At 44.6% G+C, this 23,008-nt stretch overlaps 2 protein-coding genes across 2 annotated transcripts in view; both read right to left on the reverse strand.

Moving 5' to 3' along the window:
• LOC124718764 (proline-rich receptor-like protein kinase PERK10) overlaps positions 1–2,117 on the reverse strand; it is a 201,276-nt gene extending 199,159 nt beyond the window's left edge. The window contains exon 1 of the mRNA XM_047244377.1: positions 1,847–2,117. Within this exon, the coding sequence (XP_047100333.1) occupies positions 1,847–2,117 (271 nt within the window). The remainder of the gene's footprint in view (positions 1–1,846) is intronic.
• LOC124718762 (protein draper-like) overlaps positions 1–23,008 on the reverse strand; it is a 336,146-nt gene that overhangs the window by 297,764 nt on the left and 15,374 nt on the right. The gene's annotated exons all lie outside the window — the stretch shown is intronic.

Below are 23,008 nucleotides of genomic sequence, written 5' to 3' on the forward strand. Positions count from 1 at the left end.
GACGTCAATGAACAAACGGAGAGATAATAACTATGCAAAAATAAAGAAAGTAAAATTTTCGCTCGAGGGAAGACTTGAAGCAAGGACCTCTTGTTCTGCAGCTGCTCACGCTACCACGGGACCACGGCGCTCCTGAGCTCACATTGTCATGATGTTGCCTATGTGGCCCATGTACTACTCAGTTTGTATATTTTGCTTATTTTTTCACAGTTCCACACAACTTCTTCCTGTTTTCTCAATTGATCTGTGTTCAGTTTATCAAGGCCTATCCACTGTGCCAACTTAAAACTAAATCTGAGGGGGGTGCGATGGGGAGGTTCCCTTGTTAGAACTACTTAAACCTGACTAACCTAAGGACATCACATTGTTTGAGCAACAGAACGAAGGGAACCTAATAAAGAATAATTTGAATTAGACGACCACCCAGCAATTATAACGGTATAAACACCTAATCTAGTACAGCACAAAAAAATCCATAACAAAAGGAACACATAAGTAAGGGAAAATTACTCAAACAGACAAAGAAATCATTAAATTAAAAACAGGAGAAAAATAATAAAATGAATAATTAGATATAATAGGAATAGGCTGCTCCTTACAAATCAACTTAATAGCATCGCTAAAGGGCTGTGGGATCCCTACAAATCCGACTTTATTTGCACCCTTGCGAATCTGAATATAACCTAACACCTTACGCTCCAAGAAAGTTAAAAAAGCAACACTAACTAAAACACAAATAACTAATAAAAGAAAATTTAAAGTAAACATAAATAAATCAAAGTATCAATACTATTTGTAGAAAAAATCTACATAAATGAATTCTAAATTCAAAACAAAAATCTGTCAAAATAGTAAATTAATCAATACAGTAAAAAATATTTTAACCATATGGTCCTTTCGTACTAATATGGATTAATAGTCTTAGGTCCTGCCCGAGGCAGGATTCGAACCTGCGACCGTAGCGGTCGCGCAGTTCCAGACGGAAGCGCCTAGAACCGCTCGGCCACACCGGCCGGCGCGCGGCCATAATCACGTCGGTAACCTTTTCATATGAATCAGCTGAGTACAAATGAGAGCTTCGTCAATGCACTGCCCTTTTATACCTTGTGTACACGATACTACCGCCACCTTTAACTGTGCACATCGCTATCCCATGACTTTGTCGTCTCAGTGTAACGTAGTTAAGGACGCGGAAGTGCTGTTCTAAACCTTAATGAAAGCAGCAGTTACGTCAGTTTCCTGAAACAGGCAAAGCCTTGGCGGTGGAAAGGTTTTCTTTTACTTGAGAACTGGCAGACATTACTGTAGTGAAACTTCCTGGCAGATTAAAATTGTGTTCCGGACCGAGACTCGAACTCGGGACCTATGCCTTTCGCGGGCAAGTGCTCTGCCAACTGAGCTAACAAAGCACGACTCACGCCCCGTCCCCACAGCTTTATTTCTGCCAGTACCCCGTCTCCTACCTTCCAAACTTTACAGAAGCTCTCCTGCGAAACTTCTGTTAAGTTTGGAAGGTAGGAGACGAGGTACTGGCAGAAATAAAGCTGTGAGGACGGGGCGTGAGTCTTGCTTGGGTAGCTCAGATGCTAGAGCACTTGCCCGCGAAAGTCAAAGGTCCCGAGTTCGAGTCTCGGTCCTGCACACAGTTTTAATCTGCCATGAAGTTTCATATCAGCGTACACTCCGCGGCAGAGAGAAAATCTCATTCTGGAATTGCTGTAGTGAGGCTGTGCTAGTTGCCTACACCTGCCCCTGGTCTGCTGCTGGCGGTAGCAGCCTAGCCTGCTCGCAGTCGGATGGCGAATGATTTAAACGGGACTTGTAACGCAGGTGGAGGCCTACTTACGAGACAAACCAGACGGCGGTTCGCCCATCGGATGCGTGGGTGTCTGCGCGAGAAACCTGCCCCTGTGTCGCTGTCGCAATGGCCCGGAGCAACGCACTCTGGCTTCTCTGTCGCGCTCTGTTCTGTTCTCTTCTGCTGACACCGCCGTGGAAAAACCGACCCGCATAGTTTCGCAAGCGACCCTCGCACCGAGCTTACAGGCGAGCGACTGCGCGATGTTGGTGCTGTTTCCTTCACTCACTGCACCTCTATCCAGTGCAAGCGTCTTCATCTCTACACGGCTGTTACAACCTACGAGGGGGTACCCAAAATAATCCGGAATTGTTTTTTAAAAGCTTTATAGTTTCAAACTGTTTATAGAACAATCTCAACCCCCCCTCCCTCTTCAAAATACGAGGGTTATTCAGAAAGTAGGGAACATTTTGGCCACACATACAGAGGGAGCCCGACAACAGTACTAGCCTTCACAGAGGAGCTACACCGTTGCAGAAAGACTGTATGGAGGACACATCCAACACAGACTGCGCTATGCGTCTCCCGTATCTGACCCAAATACTTCCCAAAGGAACATCCAGAAGCACTGCTGAACTCAGTATCTGGTGAATACAGGTGAGTTGAACTGCGACTTTCCAATCTCAGGGATTTCTGTGACTGTTGCTTTTTGGTAATTCCAACTTTAGTTGTGATTTGTCACACTTTAGAGTCATGAATTCGCAATTTGTATACCTCCTCACTCCACTAACGATAAAATGTGATTTCCGCGATTTATAACTTTAGATGTTGCACTGTGGAGAAAGAGGCGGTTAGTGTTTAACGTCCCATCGACAGTGAAGTCATTAGCGACTGAGCACAAACTCGGATTATGGAAGGAGGGAGAGCGAAAGAGGTCGTGACCTTTCGAAGGAACCATACCAGCATTTGCCATAAACAGTTTAGCGAAGTAGTAAAAAAACTAAATCAGGATGGCCGGTCGTGGGTTTGAACCATCGTCCCGTGCAGACGACTGCGTTACGCTGTGATTAGTCGCAAGTAGCAACTAACAGGCACTCGTAAGTATAACTGGTGAACTGTGTTAACGCAACGAAAGTGATGTGTCCTCGTCTGTAAAGTGTGCGAACTGAACGTTTCAACAGTGTGTCTTTGAAGTCATTACGCAATTTGAAAGTGATGATAATCGTAAATTGCTGTTAATGAGTGTTGCACACATTTCTCTCATAGTCTTGCCTAACCTATTCGGCCCTGTGACGAGGCTGTATATAGCAGCTGCATGCAAGCAAGACACCACATAAACAACAACTGCTTTCAGTGGCAGGGGGTTCTCTTCCTGCCACATTTATATGTTTGACGCCAACTATTATGTGTTTGACGCCAACTGCATTTGGCGAACACAGTACAAGTTGTCGGCATCTTGGGGAGTGCAGCTTCGGGATCGATGCGCTCCGAGAAGTTTCAGTCGTAGCTACTGAGCGGAGAGAGAGAAAGAGACAGGGAGGGAAACACACACACACACACACACACACACACACACACACACACACGAGAGAGAATTGGACTGCAGCCAAGGCCACGCGGACGCACCCTCGCCTCATCTCCCCAAGGCCAGGCAGCCTTTTCAAGACTCACCCTACAGCATTCTGCAGCTCGACCCCAAAAAAAACTGACCCCCTCTATCCCCTGTCCCCTATCCCCCAACCCACACGCAGAGTCACGTGAGCACATGCTAAAGTCACAAAACGCTTCGGACATAAACGAAAAACCAGACTCATGTTCTATCTCGGAGCGCTAATTACGAGTACATCCAAGAGGTTGCCACGAAGTTATAAGAAGTACCACCTCGAACAACTGAAGTCGTCACCATGAAATCTACTGACGACATGAGTCCTCTTTACGCACCGACTCGTCAATGACACATGTTTTTATCAATGATGGACAACTGGGAGACATCGGTTGTAGAAATCTCCACTCACGTTCTTTCGGATACATCTATAATACTAAAAGGCAATTCCGGTTAATGCTGCGCAGACGCATATGCTGGTTGCCTATCTGACGGCTTTCAGGGGCAACAAAAATTTGCTTTTCAGCAGAGTACAACACATAACTGACAATTTAAAAACTTAAAATGCTGTCATAATCTACTCATTAAGGGGTATAATCTTTCACTAAAGTATTAACACAGTAGTAAGAGAAGTATTAAAAAGAAGTAATGTTTCACCAGATGACGTATCTCGCCGCAGGTGCAGCCGTTTGGCTTGCCACTGAACGGATGACTGAGCGATTTAATTCTTTCATTCGAGCAAGCGATGCAAATTTCGAGTACTTCTTGTAAATGTGATCTGTTGTAAACCTTTAACAAAATTATTGTCCTCGCTGTAAGCTGTTCTTATTTCGTGTTTCCTTCGTTTGGACCCTTCTGTTTTTGTTTACACATCATTTAGTAAAGAAAACATGGCTCATTTAGTGGTACCGACGCATTTTGGAAACTGATATTTGTGTACGTTTGATGCAGTACGGGAGGTTTTTGCTGTACTGCACTTTGCAATAAACCAGCGGAGACCGGCGACACCGGCGTATAAAATAATAAACCTTACTTCAATGTAAACACACAATGACAACAATGCTATTATTCTTTGTCGATGTCAATGGGGAAGTAAGCGAACTGTTGGTTTAAATCATGTGTGGATAAAAATCCTAAATGAAGATCGCAGATTTTCTTTATTGAATACCAGTTTCGGCTCACTGACGAGCCATCATCAGATCAATCTGAAATGTTGTTCAGTGTGCGGCAATCAGTATACATTCTTAGAGCAGATCCTACCACGATTGTTCATTTTAGGGCGTCTTAGGACTAAGGATACGACGAAGCGTGATAGTCGTCACAAACTGACAACATTTTAGATTGATCCTGACGATGGTTTGACAGTGACCCGAAACCGGTAATCTGTAAAGAAAATCTGCGATTTTTACCGACACACGTTTCACAAAAATATTGGCTGTCAGACGCAAGACTGGAACCCTGAGCCGCACATGCTAAAATCGCGCACGTGGGCCCAGAAGCACACCGACCTCAGTACTTGGCTTGGGTTGGGGTGATCAGGTGCGACAAACTGATGACCTCCAACGCTGCACGTACGGCGAGGTACGTCATCTAGTGAAGTCACGCGATCAATGTTTCTCATCCACTTTTGAGGTAGTTCCCAAAATTTGCGGCCCATCTGCATTATATTAAATTTTGTTTCAGCCTCTTATACGTCACTTCGGAAAATTTTAAACATTGATAAGAATCACACTGTGTCTATATCTTCCGACAGCGTAACTGACGGCGCGAAAATATCCGAATTTTATTCAACCTGTATTTGAGAATGAGAACATTCAGTGATTCCCAACAAACTTTATACATAATTTCAAACCCTTGTGAAACTTTTTCTCGCTGACACCGCCTACAATACGATGAAAGAAAGGAAGTTTATCGCTTGCTACATTTCTCGCTGGTCATATAATAAAACTTCAACATCAAGCATGAGGTTTTTGATTTATTACTTTGTAACTACCGCCTGCATTCGCCAACAAAAAAATGGTTCGAATGGCTCTGAGCATTATGAGACTTAACATCTGAGGTCATCAGTCCCCTAGAACTTAGAACTACTTAAACCTAACTCACCTAAGGACATCACACACATCCATGCCCGAGGCAGGATTCGAATCTGCGACCGTAACGGTCGCACGGTTTCAGACAAACGCCTAGAACCGCTCGGCCACATCGGCCGGCTCATTCGCCATCAGTTTGCGGATAGTGTCCACAAACACAATAGGATGTACCTGCTAAGCGATATCACCCTACGATACATATCCAAGAGATATGACGTCATAAACATTGAGAAGTGCGAAAAACTAGCTATCTGTTTCAACAGTGTGTAAAATTATCCGCATTATACCCACTGAGGACTTCATAAAGAAAGCATTTAGGGACTCCCAACAATAATTTCAGTCATTTTTCTCGCTTACGTTCTTAACGTCAGATATTTAACCCATTAACTCACTTTAAAAGCAGGCAAACGTTTGAAACTGCTTTATACTCGGGAGTCACTTCGTCATTCTGGAAAAGCGTCCCACGCAAAGTTTTCTTCACCATACGAGGAAACCGGTACGAGTCACTGTGTGCCAGTACTATGGAATATGGGAGGAGGAGGGAGGGAGGGGGGGGGGGAAGAAGACAGCCCATTGTGACTGTGTGCTGTGCACAGTTGTATGCGTATTTAATGTGTACCGTACCTGTCCCCAGCCGTATGTTACAACACCAAGGTAACAGGTAGGGAAACGACAAACAAAGTCGTTACCACCAGACATGTGGTATCGCTGTCCAGTCTAACGACTTCATTAAATACGGTAGCGTGAGGTTTCTCATCTGAAGGTATAGACGCAACCATCGAACTCACTCGCGGAGAATAGCGGTAAACACCAGAAATCTCGTCGCAGTGACACTAAGTACCATTGTAGCCAGTCGGCAGTTTTTCACAGTCAGACGTGATCGGTGCAAAGTGATTGTGTTCGTCCGTAGAAGCAGTATTTTGAACCTGCAGAAATAGACACATCCAACATCAGGAAACACAGGGGATAGGCAAAATGATGTGGGCGGTGGTAGTAATGGGATGGTTGTCTTTAACGGTTAACACCGAACGTAAGGCAGGTTTAGCACTGGACTGGGCGTGTTGGGTACAGACTAGGCATCAGTGCAGGTTGTTTACGAGCAGTGCACACTTCGTATTTGCAATCAGAGGCTATGGTCGACCTGCAACGAAAGACCTAACAGAGGTCCAAGGAGGGCAGATTGTGGGGGGCCTGATTAGCTGGAGCATTCGCCAACTTATTGAATGTTTCAAGAGCAACTGTTTCAACAGCCATGACAGCTTACACAAAACATGGAAAGACATCATCGTGTAAACGTAACAGTGGGTGCAAATCAAAACTAAATGACAGAGATTATCGTACGCCAACACGAATTGCGTCAAATAAACAAAACTACGGCGGCTAAAGTGACTGCAGAGCTCAGTAGCCATCTTCGAGACCCCGTAGCTATCGACACTGTCCGCCGAGAACGCCATAAAGCGAGTATTCGTGGACGAGCTGCTACACCGAAACCATTAGCGACGACAACCAAGGCAAAGAAGCGTAAAACAAGGTGTCAGGAGCATAAATACTGGACGGGTTTAGCAGTGGAAACACGTCATACGCTCCGACTAGTCAACGTTTTCGTTATTTCCAACATCGGGTAGGGTTCACGTCTGGAGAACGCCAAAAGAAGCCTACAATTGTGATTGCTTGATGGTATGGGCAGCCATATCGTGGTATTCTGCTGGTCCCATCATTACTCTCAAACGCCGTGTTACAGCTAACGATTACGTGAACATTTTAGGTAATCAGGGGCACTCCATGATTCAAATACCGTTCCCCAACATGACGACATGTTTCAGGACGATAATGCACCCAGTACAGTCGTGGTATGAGGAGCATGCAGCTGAACTGCAGCGTCTTCCCAGGCCAGAACAGTCCACGGACTTTAACATTATGGAACCTTGCGGGCGGTATTGGAGCGCAGACGCCGGAGCAGATTTCTGCCTTCCTCGTCAGTACAGGAGTTAGAAGAAGTTCTGATCGAACAGTGGCATAACATTCCACTGGAGACTATACAATCATTACATGCCAGAATCCCATGAAGAGCAGCAGCCGTATTACGGGCAATTAGGGGTTCAATCCATTATTAATACACCATTCCCAAGCAAGTACAGGTGTTCACATTATTTTACCTATCTCCTGTAGCACTTACGGTCCCACATCGTTCGAACGCTAGACCATCGATCATCTGGAAACGAAGCTAACTTACGTGATTGGTCGAGTTTACATCTACATCTACATTTATACTCCGCAAGCCACCCAATGGTGTGTGGCGGAGGGCACTTAACGTGCCACTGTCATTACCCTTTCCTGTTCCAGTCGCGTATGGTTCGCGGGAAGAACGACCGCCGGAAAGCCTCCGTGCGCGCTCGAATCTCTCTAATTTTACATTCGTGATCTCCTCGGGAGGTATAAGTAGGGGAAAGCAATATATTCGATACCTCATCCAGAAACGTATCCTCTCGAAACCTGGACAGCAAGCTACACCGCGATGCAGAGCGCCTCTCTTGTAGAGTCTGCCACTTGAGTTTGCTAAACATCTCCGTAACGCTATCACGCTTACCAAATAACCCTGTGACGAAACGCGCCGCTCTTCTTTGGATCTTCTCTATTTCCTCGGTCAACCCGACCTGGTACGGATCCCACACTGATGAGCAATACTCAAGTACAGGTCGACCGAGTGTTTTGTAAGCCATCTCCTTTGTTGATGGACTACATTTTCTAAGGACTCTCCCAATGAATCTCAACCTGGTAGCCGCCTTACCAACAATTAATTTTATATGATCATTCCACTTCAAATCGTTCCGCACGCATACTCCCAGATATTTTACAGAAGTAACTGCTACCAGTGTTTGTTCCGCTATCATATAATCATACAATAAAGGATCCTTCTTTCTATGTATATGCCAAACATTACATTTGTCTATGTTAAGGGTCAGTTGCCACTCCCCGCACCAAGTGCCTATCCGCTGCAGATCTTCCTGCATTTCGCTGCAATTTTCTAATGCTGCAACTTCTCTGTATGGTGTGGAAATGCCGTGCTTGCCTTTGACCAGTCAGTTACCCACTCCAGCCTATTTTCAGGGGAACAGAAAAGAACTAACTTAACCGAGAGGTGCCATGGGGTTCCGTTTTGGGTTATTTGCTTTTATTGACGTACTACTGGCCCTGCAATTCTTGGCAGTTGCTAAATTCGTGTGTATGGCCGTACGTATGGGAACTGGATGTTCGCCCTGATCTCAGTCTTCCCCTTCTCTCTCTCTGCATGCAGATAATGTTTAAAATCGCATATAAGAAGGAAACGAAGTAACCATTTGTCCAATGGTTTAAATGACCTAATTACGTAGAAAACTAAACCACACATTTTTCAGCGCTTTTTGTTTCTCGCTCGGTTTCAACGGAAAATCTGAACAGTGTTCCACAAAAAAATTATAGCCCATGTCCGTCTGAATATTTAGTAGAATATTGTCCAAAAATTTGAAGTAAATCGTTCAACAACTTTTCGACATTTTTGGTAACAATTTTAAACTACGTATCTTTATATTGTAGTACAGATATAGCTACACTGCCTTCGGCTTGTGACATGCAAGCATCGTGCACTGTAGCTTTAACTGATTTCATAAGACACGAGCTTATCTTGAGTTACTGAAGTGTCGTTTTCTTATTAATCCACCGGTTCACATGTTTATATGAATGTTTATCGTATTACGAGTTTTATTTTCCAACATTTCTAGCACGAAGGGAACCACATTTAGATGTTGCACCGATTCGCCACTGGCGTGATTTCATTTGCATTGTTCATTTTTACTTCTTGTGTGTACGGAACCTGCAGTCATTTAGAGAAGAAGTCCGACGTTTTTAAATGGACCGTATCACATAGAGAGATTACCAAATCGCAGTATGCAGATTATGTTTTCTAAAACCCAATCAGTCCACAACGTCTGAAGTGCGGCTCCCAGCACCAGTCTGGAATAACAACCTTCATTCTAGCACCAAAATTTTGAAATATTTAAGTTGGTGGGAGATAGAAGCCAACTCACAAGACGTGCCGATTCTGTCCGTCGCCTGGAGGCAGATGGGAATTTCTGCCAGTCTTCCCACGGAGCGGTTCAACGCGGAACCAGCGGTCAGGGGATGCACGAAGCCTGCAGCGGGGAAAACTGAACAGCCGATGACGCATGCCAGACTACAGTCACACCAAAAGCTGTGAAGTTCCCTCGGCGAACAATGTTTTCAGTCGCACAGACCCGTGTATTCCCTCCAGGCTATAGCAGGTCATCAAATGCGTTTAACTGGCCAGTAAATGGCACATTGCGGCTGTAATAGCATGCTGTTCGGTCTGTGTAAGGCAGTGGTTGCCAATCTTTCTTAGACCATTACTCCTGAGTGCAGTAAGACATTAGCTAGCACCATCCCCCCCCCCTCTCCCTCCCTTTACACCACCTTATCACCATCTCTAGCAGCTGACTAGACTGTAGAAAGAATTTTCTTGCAACATTTTCGTTTTTAAAATGACGACAGGTTTGAAAGATGAAGGACATTTAGTGTGAGTGCGTGCAATTTGCAGTGCATCGGGACAGGTTCCATCAGACTAGACGAAAGCAGTAATCACACCAATCTTTAAACATGCAAACAGAAAAGATTGTAACAACTACAGAGGTATCTCTTTAATCAGCGTTGTGGGTAAAATCTTCTCAGGTATTGTTCAAAGAAAAGTGCGAGTATTAGTTGATGACAAATTGGCTGAAAATCACTGTGGGTTTAGGCCTCTTAGAGGTTGTCAGGACCAAATCTTTAGCTTACGGCAAATAATGGAGAAGTGTTACAAGTGGAACAGGGAATTGTATCTATGCTTTATAGATCTAGAAAAGGCATATGACCGGGTTCCTAGGAGGAAGTTATTGTCTGTTCTACGAGATTGTGGAATAGGAGGCAAGCAATTAAAGGTCTTTACATAGATAGTCAGGCAGCATTTAAGAGTTGACGGTAAATTGAGTTCATGGTTCAGAGTAGTTTCAGGGGTAAGACAAGGCTGCAACCTGTCTCCACTGTTGTTCATATTATTTATGGATCATATGTTGAAAACAATAGACTGCCTGGGTGAGATTAAGATAAAATAAGCAGTCTCTCATATGCGGATGACTTAGTTGTGATGGCAGATTCGATTTAAAGTTTGCAAAGTAATATTTCAGAGCTAGATCAGAAATGTAAGGACTATGGTATGAAGATTAGCATGTCCAAAACGAAAGTAATGTCAGTGGGAAAGAGATATAAACGGATTGAGTGCCAAATAGGAGGAACAAAGTTAGAACAGGTGGACGGTTTCAAGTACTTAGGATGCATATTCTCACAAGATGGCAACATAGTGAAAGAACTGGAAGCGAGGTGTAGCAAAGCTAATGCAGTGAGCGCTCAGCTATGATCTACTCTCTTCTGCAAGAAGGAAGTCAGTACCAAGACTAAGTTATCTGTGCACTGTTCAATCTTTCGACCAACTTTGTTGTATGGGAGCGAAAGCTGGGTGGATTCAGGTTACCTTATCAACAAGGTTGAGGTTACGGATATGAAAGTAGCTAGGATGATTGCAGGTACTAGTAGATGGGAACAATGGCAGGAGGGTGTCCACAATGAGGAAATCAAAGAAAAACTGGGAATGAACTCTATAGATGTAGCAGTCAGGGCGAACAGGCTTAGATGGTGGGGTCATGTTACACGCATGGGAGAAGCAAGGTTACCCAAGAGACTCATGGGTTCAGCAGTAGAGGGTAGGAGGAGTCGGGGTAGACCAAGGGGAAGGTACCTGGACTCGGTTAAGAATGATTTTGAAGTAATAGGCTTAACATCAGAAGAGGCACCAATGTTAGCACTCAATAGGGGATCATGGAGGAATTTTAATAGGGGGACTATGCTCCAGACTGAACGCTGAAAGGCATAATCAGTCTTAAATGATGATGAAGCAAGTGCTACCCACAACTCCTCCTCAGATAAGAAAGCTAATTATCCGCAGTGAGGATGGACACTTATGCTTGACCTGCACACTGCAATCTCACTTAAAATCAATCACGTTCAGGTGTGTACACCGTACTTACTGTTTGTCAATCATCTTTTTGCTGGAATCCTTACTTCTGTACTGGCACGGCTTGGATGACTTCAGGCTCTCAACGCTTTGTTTCTAACCAGTCTCATAATAACAATAATAATATAAATACTGCGTTCAGCGTTCATTTATCTGTTTCGAAGTGAGTAATGAAGCAATTTCTGGACGACTGTAGGTACTATCTACAATTTGGATCAGACATTTTCTTGAGACATTTAACACTGTTACGCATATGTCTCACTTTTATCATCAGCAATGTACAAGACAAAGAATAACATACTTGTACAGTGGTTGGATTATGTCAGGAACCAGTAACCTCCATTGGATTAATGCTACTAACTGAGAAACAATAATCATCGATAATTATATAATCAATATTAGAGTCTTAAAAATAGGGAATATAGTAATGATCTTTAGAAAATAATTTAGTTTCGTGACAAATAGAATCAAATCGTTTACTTTTACCCCTCAGCAAATTTTATTTTACCCCTAACGTTTCCGTCACAGGAAACGACAAAGAAACAGGTAATTTGTCCGAAGGCACCAGACAGATACTGATACTGCGTGTTCACTTGTTTTGTTCATCTACCTATCACGTTGCCTGGGACCACACCAGCCACACACACTTGAGTCAGCTTTTTTGTCAGCAGTCTCCTAACTGGCTTGATGCAGCCAGCCACGAATTGCTCTCTTGTGCCAACCTTTTCATCTCAGAGTAGCAGCTGTAATCTAAGTCCTCTGTTATTTTCTGGATGTGTTTCACTCTGTCTTCCTCTACTGTTTCTACCCTCTACAGCTCTCTCCTGCACCACAGAAGTTATTCTGTGATATCTTGACACATGACCTGTCATCCTGTTCTCCTTTTCGTCAGTTTTTTTCCACATATTCCTTTCTTCGCCGATTCTCTAGACACTCCTCAGACCCTACCTTATCAGCCCATCTAATTTTCAACATTCTTCTATAGCACCACATCTCAAGTCCTTTCTCTTCTATTCCGGTTTTCCCACAATCCATGTCCACTACTATACAATGATATGCTTCTAACGGACTTTCTCGGAAATTTCTTCCTCAAATTAAGCCTTACAAAATGATACCAGTAGGCGTCTCTTGGCCGGGAACGCCATCGTTGACTGTGGTACTCTGTTCTTCATGTCCTCCTTGCTTCGCCCGTCATGGGTTATTTTGCTTCTAAAAGTACCAGAACTCCTTAACTTCGTCTTCTTTGTGATGACAAAATTTGATGTTAAGTTTCTCACCAGTCTCATTTCTCCTACTTCTCATTACTTTCGTCTTTCTTCGATTTAATCTCAATCCACAGTCAGTAATTAGCTTGTTCAATCCATTTGACAGATCTTGTAATATTTCTTCATATTTCTCTGAGAATAGCAATGTCCATCAACGAGTCTCATAACTGGCATCCTTTCATCCTGAAACTCAAACCCTCTCTTAACTTTTCTTTTATTCCTGTCATCGCGTCTTCAATGTATACATTGAACAGCAAGTGCAAAAGACTGCAACCTTGTCTTACACCCTTCTTAATCAAAGACCTACTTCCTTTTCCAATATTCCTTCTTTGTTCTTGCACATACTGTACACTATCCGTCTCCCCCCTAGCTTACCGCTTCTTTCACACTTTTTCGAATAGCTTGCACCATTTTACATTGGCGATTAGAAAATTTATAAACAAAAGAAGAAACTGGGTAGTATAAGAACAAATAGTACATCATATTGGCGACTTCACAGCTACTGCAAGAAACTGCCGTGCAGAATAGAGGGAGACTTCGGAAAGGAAATTTTCAACACAGATGTGAAGACTAAGGGTTAATCATCTAATTTTTTTTTTCAGATCTGTTGAAAATGAAATCTGCTGAGTGCACACATTCCTGTGTAACGCTTAAGGAGATGTTACCCAAGTCCTTGGCGTTTCTCCGTCTAGCGTACACTGCATGAATGTTGCAGTGTCTTCGGAATGAATGAGTATCGTCACCAACAATTTCCACTATGGAATATACGAACAGGGACGGCGGACTAACAATTCCGAGACAGGTGAACAATGGGGTGTGAAGCCTGTTAGCTTACTTGGGCCACATCGGAAGAAGGTGAGTATTTTTGGGTCCCAAATGTAATACTGAACACGAACAATAACTGCTAAAAAACGACATAGAGAGGGAGAGGGAGCCAGATTGACCAATGAGGGAATACATGGTGTCTGTGTGGTGGCGGGGATTTCGTTTACTGTAACTTTACACAAATAGAATTTTATTGACTTTTTCCGATGTTGTTATAGTTGCTGTCTTCTCGGGCCGAAATAATACTTGGTTTGGGCCGCATTGGCTTGTGGGTCGCACGTTGGCGAACTGACAGAGTAGGCCGACCCGACCGCCTGCGTTTATTCTTGGTGCCCCAAAACACTACACCACACGAGATAATAGAGTGAAAATGAGCGAAGTACACAGGCCTTCGCGTCTCATTGTCAGACACAGCGGAGAACACCCTCATAGTGAAGACAGCAACATACAGTTTCTGCACACGATCTTGAACGATCTACTTCCAAAACAGCTCTCTCTCCATTCTCAGTGCTAAGAATTTAAAATGGCCGTCTTCGTTCTCTGTCTGAGCAGGCTGGGACAGTAACGTTTCGCTCATAAAGAATATTTCCGTTTCAGAAACTGTACGCATTGAAGGTACAGGGTGATGTAGACAGGTAAATGTATCAATTTTATGTAAGGCTCCCTGTATCGGAAACGAACGAGTCTAAAGGTATAAGCTAAAGTCGTTCGGAGACCTCTCACAGTAGAACACATGTACCAGTACTGTTGTTGCTAAGATTGTAGGTATGGACCAAAACAAGAAAAAAATATCTAGTAAATGTAGGATCTAAAATGCAAAACCTTAACATCTGTCAGCACCTGCCCACATTCGCTACTGTGAAATACATCTGTCTTAAAGTATGCATTTCTGAGCCAATATTTACTGGACATTATCCTCCTTGTTTTGGTCCATACTATCTACTCCAAAAATAAGGAAACCAAAGAGCTTGCAGTAGAGGAGATGAATAAGTGCCCTTTGCTCTTAAGGTACGCATTTTAGAGCCTATGTTTACTTTATAATTTTTTTGTCGTTTTGCTCCATACTACATCCTATGAAAGTTGCTCAACCTAAAATCGTAGCAACAACAGTCAGAGGTGTCGAAATGATTTTCGGTCGTTGCCAGACCAACGTCTCCTATCTCAGATTGATGCATTTAGCCTTCTTCATTACTCCTGAAAGACTGAATCATGACGACGGTGTCACTCTGTACTTTACGTGTCATAAAGAGAAGCTGGTACGTGCAAGTCCATATAGCTTCGCGCATTCTTCTTGTAAGTGCTTTACCGCACTATTTTTTTTTCTTTTGTTTGTGGTCTTCAGTCCAGAGACTGGTTTGATTCAGCTCTCCATGCTACTCTATCCTGTGCAAGCTTCTTCAACTCCCAGTAGCCTACTGCACCCCACATCCTTCTGAATCTGCTTAGTGTATTCATCTCTTTGTCCCCCTCTACGATTTTTACCCTCCACGCTGCCCTCCAATTCTAAACTGGTGGTCCATTGATGCCTCAGAACATGTCCTACCAACCGATCCCTTCTTCTAGTCAAGTTGCGCCACAAATTTCTCTTCTCTCCAATTCTATTCAGTACCTCCTCATTAGTTATGTGATCTAGCCATCTAATCTTCAGCATTCTTCTGTAGCGCCACATTTTGAAAGCTTCTAGTCTCTTCTTGTCCAAACTATTTATCGTCCATGTTTCACTTCCATAAATGGCAAGATGTGGGAGAGTCTTTTTGTTTCGGCCTTCTTCTGTGTGAGTGGCGGAATCCGGCGGGCGCGCGCGTGCGCGTGTGTGTGTGTGTGTGTGTGTGTGTGTGTGTGTGTGTGTGTGTGTGTGTGTGCGCGTGTGTGTGAGGGAACAGTGCACCGGATCGTGTTTTTCCGCTGACGGCTCTCGCCCGGCTGAGAAGCGGCGTTGCGCAACATTCACTTAGCACCGCGGCTGCCGCGCGCGCTTTGTCTTTGTACCGCCGCAAAGTCGCCCAGTCAAAAATCGCTGTCCGTGACCTTATTCCCCGTTCCCTTCTTCACCAGTTCCGCGTTTCCGTTTGTCCACACAAGTTACGCATAGCTTGTTCCTGGTCCACCGCTCATTCAAAGAGAACTGCCACACGCCCTATCTCTGTTTTCACACATCGGCAAAAACTAATTTCCCAATGTCAGCAGCCGGCCGAAGTGGCCGTGCGGTTCTAGGCGCTTCAGTTTGGAACCGCGTGATCGCTACGGTCGCAGGTTCGAATCCTGCCTCGGGCATGGATGTGTGTGATGTCCTTAGGTTAGTTAGGTTTAAGTAGTTCTAAGTTCTAGGGGACTGATGACCTCAGAATTTAAGTCCCATAGTGCTCAGACCCATTTGAACCCAATTTCAGCAATAGTACACTGTCAGAAAAAAAATCGCAAACCCAAAACCAATTAGTGTAGAGTAATGAACTTTCGGGAATACGTTTGTTTAGGTAACATATTTAAATGATTACTATTGCGAGATGACAGATTAACATGTTGTTGTTGTTACTGTTGTGGTCTTCCGTCCAGAGACTGGTTTGATGCAGCCGTCCATGCTACTCTATCCTGTGCAAGCTTCTTAATTTCCCAGTACCTACTGCAACCTAGATCCCCTTCTGAATTTGCTTAGTGTATTCACCTCTTGGTCTCCCTCTACGATTTTTACCCTCCACGCTGCCCTCCAATACTAAATTGGTGATCCCTCGATCTCTCAGAACATGTCCTACTAACTGATCCCTTCTTCTAGTGAAGTTGTGCCACAAGCTCCTCTTCTCCCCAATTCTATGCTAGTTATTTGATCTGCCCATCTAATCTTCAGCATTCTTCTGTAGCACCGCATTTCGAAAACTTCTATTCTCGTCCTGTCCAAACTATTTATCTTCCATGTTTCACTTCTATACATGGCTACACTCCATTAAAATACTTTGAGAAACAACTTCCTGACACTTAAATCTGTACTCGATGATGACAAATTTCTCTTCTTCAGAAACCGCAGATTAACATAAGCGCTAGATAAGCCACTGTGAATGTGAAATGCTGGCGCATTAATAAGCGGTGTGACCGGCAGATTGTTGAACGCAAGCCTGCAGAGGTGCCGGATGTCAGTTTGTGGGATGGAGTTCCATGCCTATTGCACTTGGTTGCTCAACATAGGAACAGTTAATGTTGGTTGTGTATAACGGTGGAGATACCGTCCGACGATGTCCCATACACTCCTGGAAATTGAAATAAGAACACCGTGAATTCATTGTCCCAGGAAGGGGAAACTTTATTGACACATTCCTGGGGTCAGATACATCTCATGATCACACTGACAGAACCACAGGCACATAGACACAGGCAACAGAGCATGCACAATGTCGGCACTAGTACAGTGTATATCCACCTTTCGCAGCAATGCAGGCTGCTATTCTCCCATGGAGACGATCGTAGAGATGCTGGATGTAGTCCTGTGGAACGGCTTGCCATGCCATTTCCACCTGGCGCCTCAGTTGGACCAGCGTTCGTGCTGGACGTGCAGACCGCGTGAGACGACGCTTCATCCAGTCCCAAACATGCTCAATGGGGGACAGATCCGGAGATCTTGCTGGCCAGGGTGGTTGACTTACACCTTCTTGAGCACGTTGGGTGGCACGGGATACATGCGGACGTGCATTGTCCTGTTGGAACAGCAAGTTCCCTTGCCGGTCTAGGAATGGTAGAACGATGGGTTCGATGACGGTTTGGATGTACCGTGCACTATTCAGTGTCCCCTCGACGATCACCAGTGGTGTACGGCCAGTGTAGGAGATCGTTCCCCACACCATGATGCTGGGTGTTGGCCCTGTGTGCCTCGGTCGTATGCAGTCCTGATTGTGGCGCTCACCTGCACGGCGCCAAACACGCATACGACCATCATTGGCACCAAGGCAGAAGCGAATCTCATCGCTGAAGACGACACGTCTCCATTCGTCCCTCCATTCACGCCTGTCGCGACACCACTGGAGGCGGGCTGCACGATGTTGGGGCGTGAGCGGAAGACGGCCTAACGGTGTGCGGGACCGTAGCCCAGCTTCACGGAGACGGTTGCGAATGGTCCTCGCCGATACCCCAGGAGCAACAGTGTCCCTAATTTGCTGGGAAGTGGCGGTGCGGTCCCCTACGGCACTGCGTAGGATCCTACGGTCTTGGCGTGCATCCGTGCGTCGCTGCGGTCGGGTCCCAGGTCGACGGGCACGTGCACCTTCCGCCGACCACTGGCGACAACAAAGATGTGCTGTGGAGACCTCACGCCCCACGTGTTGAGCAATTCGGCGGTAAGTCCACCCGGCCTCCCGCATGCCCACTATACGCCCTCGCTCAAAGTCCGTCAACTGCACATACGGTTCACGTCCACGCTGTCGCGGCATGCTACCAGTGTTAAAGACTGCGATGGAGCTCCGTATGCCACGGCAAACTGGCTGACACTGACGGCGGCGGTGCACAAATGCTGCGCAGCTAGCGCCATTCGACGGCCAACACCGCGGTTCCTGGTGTGTCCGCTGTGCCGTGCGTGTGATCATTGCTTGTACAGCCCTCTCGCAGTGTCCGGAGCAAGTATGGTGGGTCTGACACACCGGTGTCAATGTGTTCTTTTTTCCATTTCCAGGAGTGTATATGCTCAGTTGGAGAGAGGTCTGGTGATCGAGCAGCCCAAGGCAACATGTCAACACTCCGTACAGCATATGTTGGCTACAACACCGTTAAGTGGGCGAGCGTTATCCTGTTGGAAAACATCCTGTGAAATGCTGTTCATAAATGGCAGTACAACAGATAGAATCACCAGACTGACTTACAGATTTGTAGTCAGGCTGCGTGACATAACCAAGAGAGTGCTCCAGCTGCCACACGAAGTTGCACCCCAGAGCACAACTCCAAGTGTAGGTCCAGCGCATCTAGCATGCAGACAGGCTGGTTGCAGACCATCAACTGGTCTCCTTCTAACTGACACACGGCCGTCACTGGCGCCCAGGCAGAACAAGCTCCACCCTGGCCTCCAATGAGCTCTCGCTTGACATCACTGAAGTCGCAAATGGCGGTAGTTTGCGGTCAATGCAACTCACGCTATAGGGCGTCTAGCTTGGAGTTGTCCTCGAAGTTACCGATTTGTAGCAGTTCGTTGTGTCACTGTGGTGCCGACTGCTGCTGCATTTGCTGCTGCAGATGCAGTACGATGCGCCAGAGCAATACGCCGAACACTATGGGCTTTCCTGTCAGTAGTATTGCAGGCGAAATCACTTCAGCGGGATTTCTTGTTATGCTTCACGAACTAGATGATGCGATATTCTCACACGTACCAGCTTAAAATACGACGCGGAAAACATGATTTCAGCAGTCGTCATTCATACTGCCTCGCAAACCTCACGTATCTCAAACCGTTCCGCGCAGCCGCGCGGTTTGAGGCGCCATGTCACGAATTGCGCGGACACTCCCGCCCTCAGGCGCGCGCGCCGTTATTGGCTTTGGGGTTACCTGAAGTCGCAAGTGTATCGTTATCGACCGACATCTCTAGGGATGCTGAAAGACAATATCCGGCGCCAATGCCCCACCATAACTCCGGACATGCTTTACAGTGCTGTTCACAACATTATTCCTCGACTGCAGCTATTGTTGAGGAATGATGGTGGATGTATTGAGCATTTCCTGTAAACATCATCATCTTTGCTTTGTCTTACTTTGTTATGCTAATTATTGCTATTCTGATCAGATGAAGCGCCATCTGTAGGACATTTTTTGAACGTTCGTATTTTTTTTGTTCTAATAAAACTCCATGTCATTTCAAGCATGTGTGTCAATTTGTACCTCTCTATCTACATTATTCCGTGATTTATTCAGTTTTCAAATTTATACTGACTTTTTGATTCACGCGCACTTACAGCTTGGTGAGAAGCCTGCATGGAAAAATTCAGGGTGGATAGGGCCACAATGTAGAAACGCATTGAATAAATGAAGAGATGCTGTGAGAAAAAAGCGGACAACTGTGAATAGGGTTCCCGCCCAGTCTCAGGAAGAATGCTCAATATTCAGGGGTATAACAGGAACGGTGATTCGAAGCAAAAAAGTTAGTGAAGATGGGTTCTAATATGTATATTTTAAGAGCTGTGAGCGCTAGTTCATCTCTGATACTGTGAGACGAATGTCTTTCTGTAACCTCTTTGCTTTGCATATCTTGGAAGGATGAAGTATGGACGAAAACAAGAATAAAATACCTAATAAACATGGGTTCTAAAACACGTACCTTAAGAGCTACGATCTCTCGTTCGGTAGAAGAGATGTTTTTGATATTAGAAAACATGAACATATATGCATTTAGATTCCATGTTTACTGGACTTGTTTTCTTTAGATCCACACTCGCGCTCTCAAAATATGGAAAGTGAAAAGCTTGCAGCAGAAGAGATTTATTTCTGAGTATCGAAAATAAAGAAATGCTCGTAGCTCCCAAAATATTGAAGTCAGAGCCCATGTTTACTGGACTTTTTTGCTTCGAATTATCGTTCCTGTCATAGCACTGAACATTGACCATACAGTCTGGGACATTGTGCGTTGATAGTTCATCTACAGGTTTGAATGAGTGAGTTTTTGAATATCAAAATATGTGACATATAAGGCCGTATCTTTTGATTGTATTACCTTAGAAGCATAAATTTTTTACAGCATGAATGGATCTTGGACCTTACTATTTGACATAAATTTCAATTTGATACCTCTACTAGTTCCTGAGAAAAAGGGTCTTAACAAACGGACAACAAATAGGGAAAAATACTGTTTATGTGATAATTACAAACTAACAATTTTTGTTTGTTTGTGTGGCCATCCTCCGCAGCAAGCCTTCCACACACTGTTCACCACGAAGAGGTGAATATAGAACAGTGATAAAAGTGGTAGTGCGACCTCCAGAGCAGATGGGAGGAAACGAGGATCAGCAAATCTTAAGTAATTACATTTTTACAAAAAATCGCGAAGTGAACTATTTGATAATCTACTACTAACAAAACAGTATCATTATAGATCCCACTGATGCCTTAAAACAGTAGAAGGCGAAACGCGTATGGGATAAATGAAGTAACTAGCAGCAGGAAAGGGCAGTTTGATTTGCGAAACAAGTATAACAATTGTTGATTTTTTTCCTTTATTTGTAATGTGAAACACTGCGTCTTGCCAAATTCCATGATTCTAGGTCAGAGCGAACCCTACAGGTTTTTATGAGTGATTGCGCGAGAGTAAAAATGTTATAGAAATAGCCCTACCTTTGGAATCCATTGATTTAGAAGCTTATTTTTTTTTAAAAAAACCGCCAACTGGCCGTAGAACTCGGGATTTGACACAAATTTCAGCTTGATACATCTACCCCGACAACAGACGGACAAACAGACAAATAGGGATCTTAACAGACGGACAGACAGACGAAGTAGTCGTATAAAGGGTGTCGTCTTCACCGCTTGAGCAACAGAATCCCAAAAAGAGCTAAATAACTGAAGCGCGTCTCCTTGGTTGGGCACAGCGATTAAAACTAAAAAAAGTCGGAAGCATAGAAACAAAAAACAAAAGTGATACGGAAAGAAAGCGTAAAAGAAAAAGGCATAGGAAGAACAGTTAGTATGATGGACGAAATTGCTTACAACAAGCCTGCACGTCTCCTGAGAACAGCACTTGTTTACACCGCAACCAGCAACGGTGCAAATGAACGGTACTCTCAGCAAACATACTTCCTTTGCGAGAATGATGTCCTTAAAAGAATTTGTGTGTGTGTGTGTGTGTGTGTGTGTGTGTGTGTGTGTGTGTGTGTGTGACCAGACTTGGAAAAGTAACTAAATTCAATTTAAGAGTCACAGTACCGTCTGAGACATGGTCATTAGAGACGGTTACAAACTGGCAGGACAAGGATGAGGGATGAAACAGACCGTGTCGTCCTCAAGGAACCATCGCAACACTCACCTTATGCGATTCAGAGCAACTGCAGAAAAGGTAAATCTGGACGGCCCGACTGTCCATCTCAATGATTTGCCTCTTCGGCATCTCTGTCGGCATGGAGGATGCGGTTCTTTCTACCCAATGTATTGGACTGGTGCTTAAGTTCGTGGCGTTATCCGTAAGTTTAATAACCACAACAGATACACATAACGGAGACTTCAAACATATATTCCCCCTCACTATCTACAACAGTTTGGAAACGCTGTGGTAACTTTTCGATTCTGCGACTGCAGATATCTCACGGTTCTGAAGCGAAGAACTCGTCGAGCCATGTTCGGAGCGCATTTTCATCCGGAGGCCAAGTCCATGAAGGTTGTTTGATGGAGGGTGGAAAAAGTGAAAATCTGAGGGCGCAAGATAACATGAATAAAGTGGCTGCGAAATGACTTTCCAACCCAATCCCTGTACGGTGGTTTTTGCCTGTTCGTTATTCTTAGATGGCTCCTGCAAGCCGTCTCGGTTGCTGACAGTAAATATCGGTAGTGACGGTTACACCTCGGGGAAGCATTTCGTAGTACGCGACACCGCCACTGTCCGATCAGATGAATAATATTATCTTTTGTTGATGCGCGCGGGTGTATGATCGGGCGGTTGCTGCTTTATTGGGGCTCAACCATTCCTTTCTTTTTCTTCTTTTTTGGTCATCAGTCTACTGACTGGTTTGATGCGGCCCGCCACGAATTCCTTTCCTGTGCTAACCTCTTCACCTCAGAGTAGCACTTGCAACCTACGTCCTCAATTATTTGCTTGACGTATTCCAATCTCTGTCTTCCTCTACAGTTTTTGCCCTCTACAGCTCCCTCTAGTACCATGGAAGTCATTCCCTCATGTCTTAGCAGATGTCCTATCATCCTGTCCCTTCTCCTTATCAGTGTTTTCCACATATTCCTTTCCTCTCCGATTCTGCGCAGAACCTCCTCATTCCTTACCTTATCAGTCCACCTAATTTTCAACATAGCACCACATCTCAAATGCTTCGATTCTCTTCTGTTCCGGTTTTCCCACAGTCCATGTTTCACTCCCATACAATGCTGTACTCCAGACGTACATACTCAGAAATTTCTTCCTCAAATTAAGGCTGGTATTTGATATTAGTAGACTTCTCTTGGCCAGAAATGCCTTTTTTGCCATAGCGAGTCTGCTTTTGATGTTCTCCTTGCTCCGTCCGTCATTGGTTATCTTACTGCCTAGGTAGCAGAATTCCTTAACTTCATTGACTTCGTGACCATCAATCCTGATGTTAAGTTTCTCGCTGTTCTCATTTCTATTACTTCTCATTACCTTCGTCTTTCTCCGATTTACTCTCAAACCAT

Source organism: Schistocerca piceifrons, chromosome 10 (assembly GCF_021461385.2).
Source record: "Schistocerca piceifrons isolate TAMUIC-IGC-003096 chromosome 10, iqSchPice1.1, whole genome shotgun sequence".
In the NCBI taxonomy this organism is placed as follows: Eukaryota; Metazoa; Arthropoda; class Insecta; order Orthoptera; family Acrididae; genus Schistocerca; species Schistocerca piceifrons.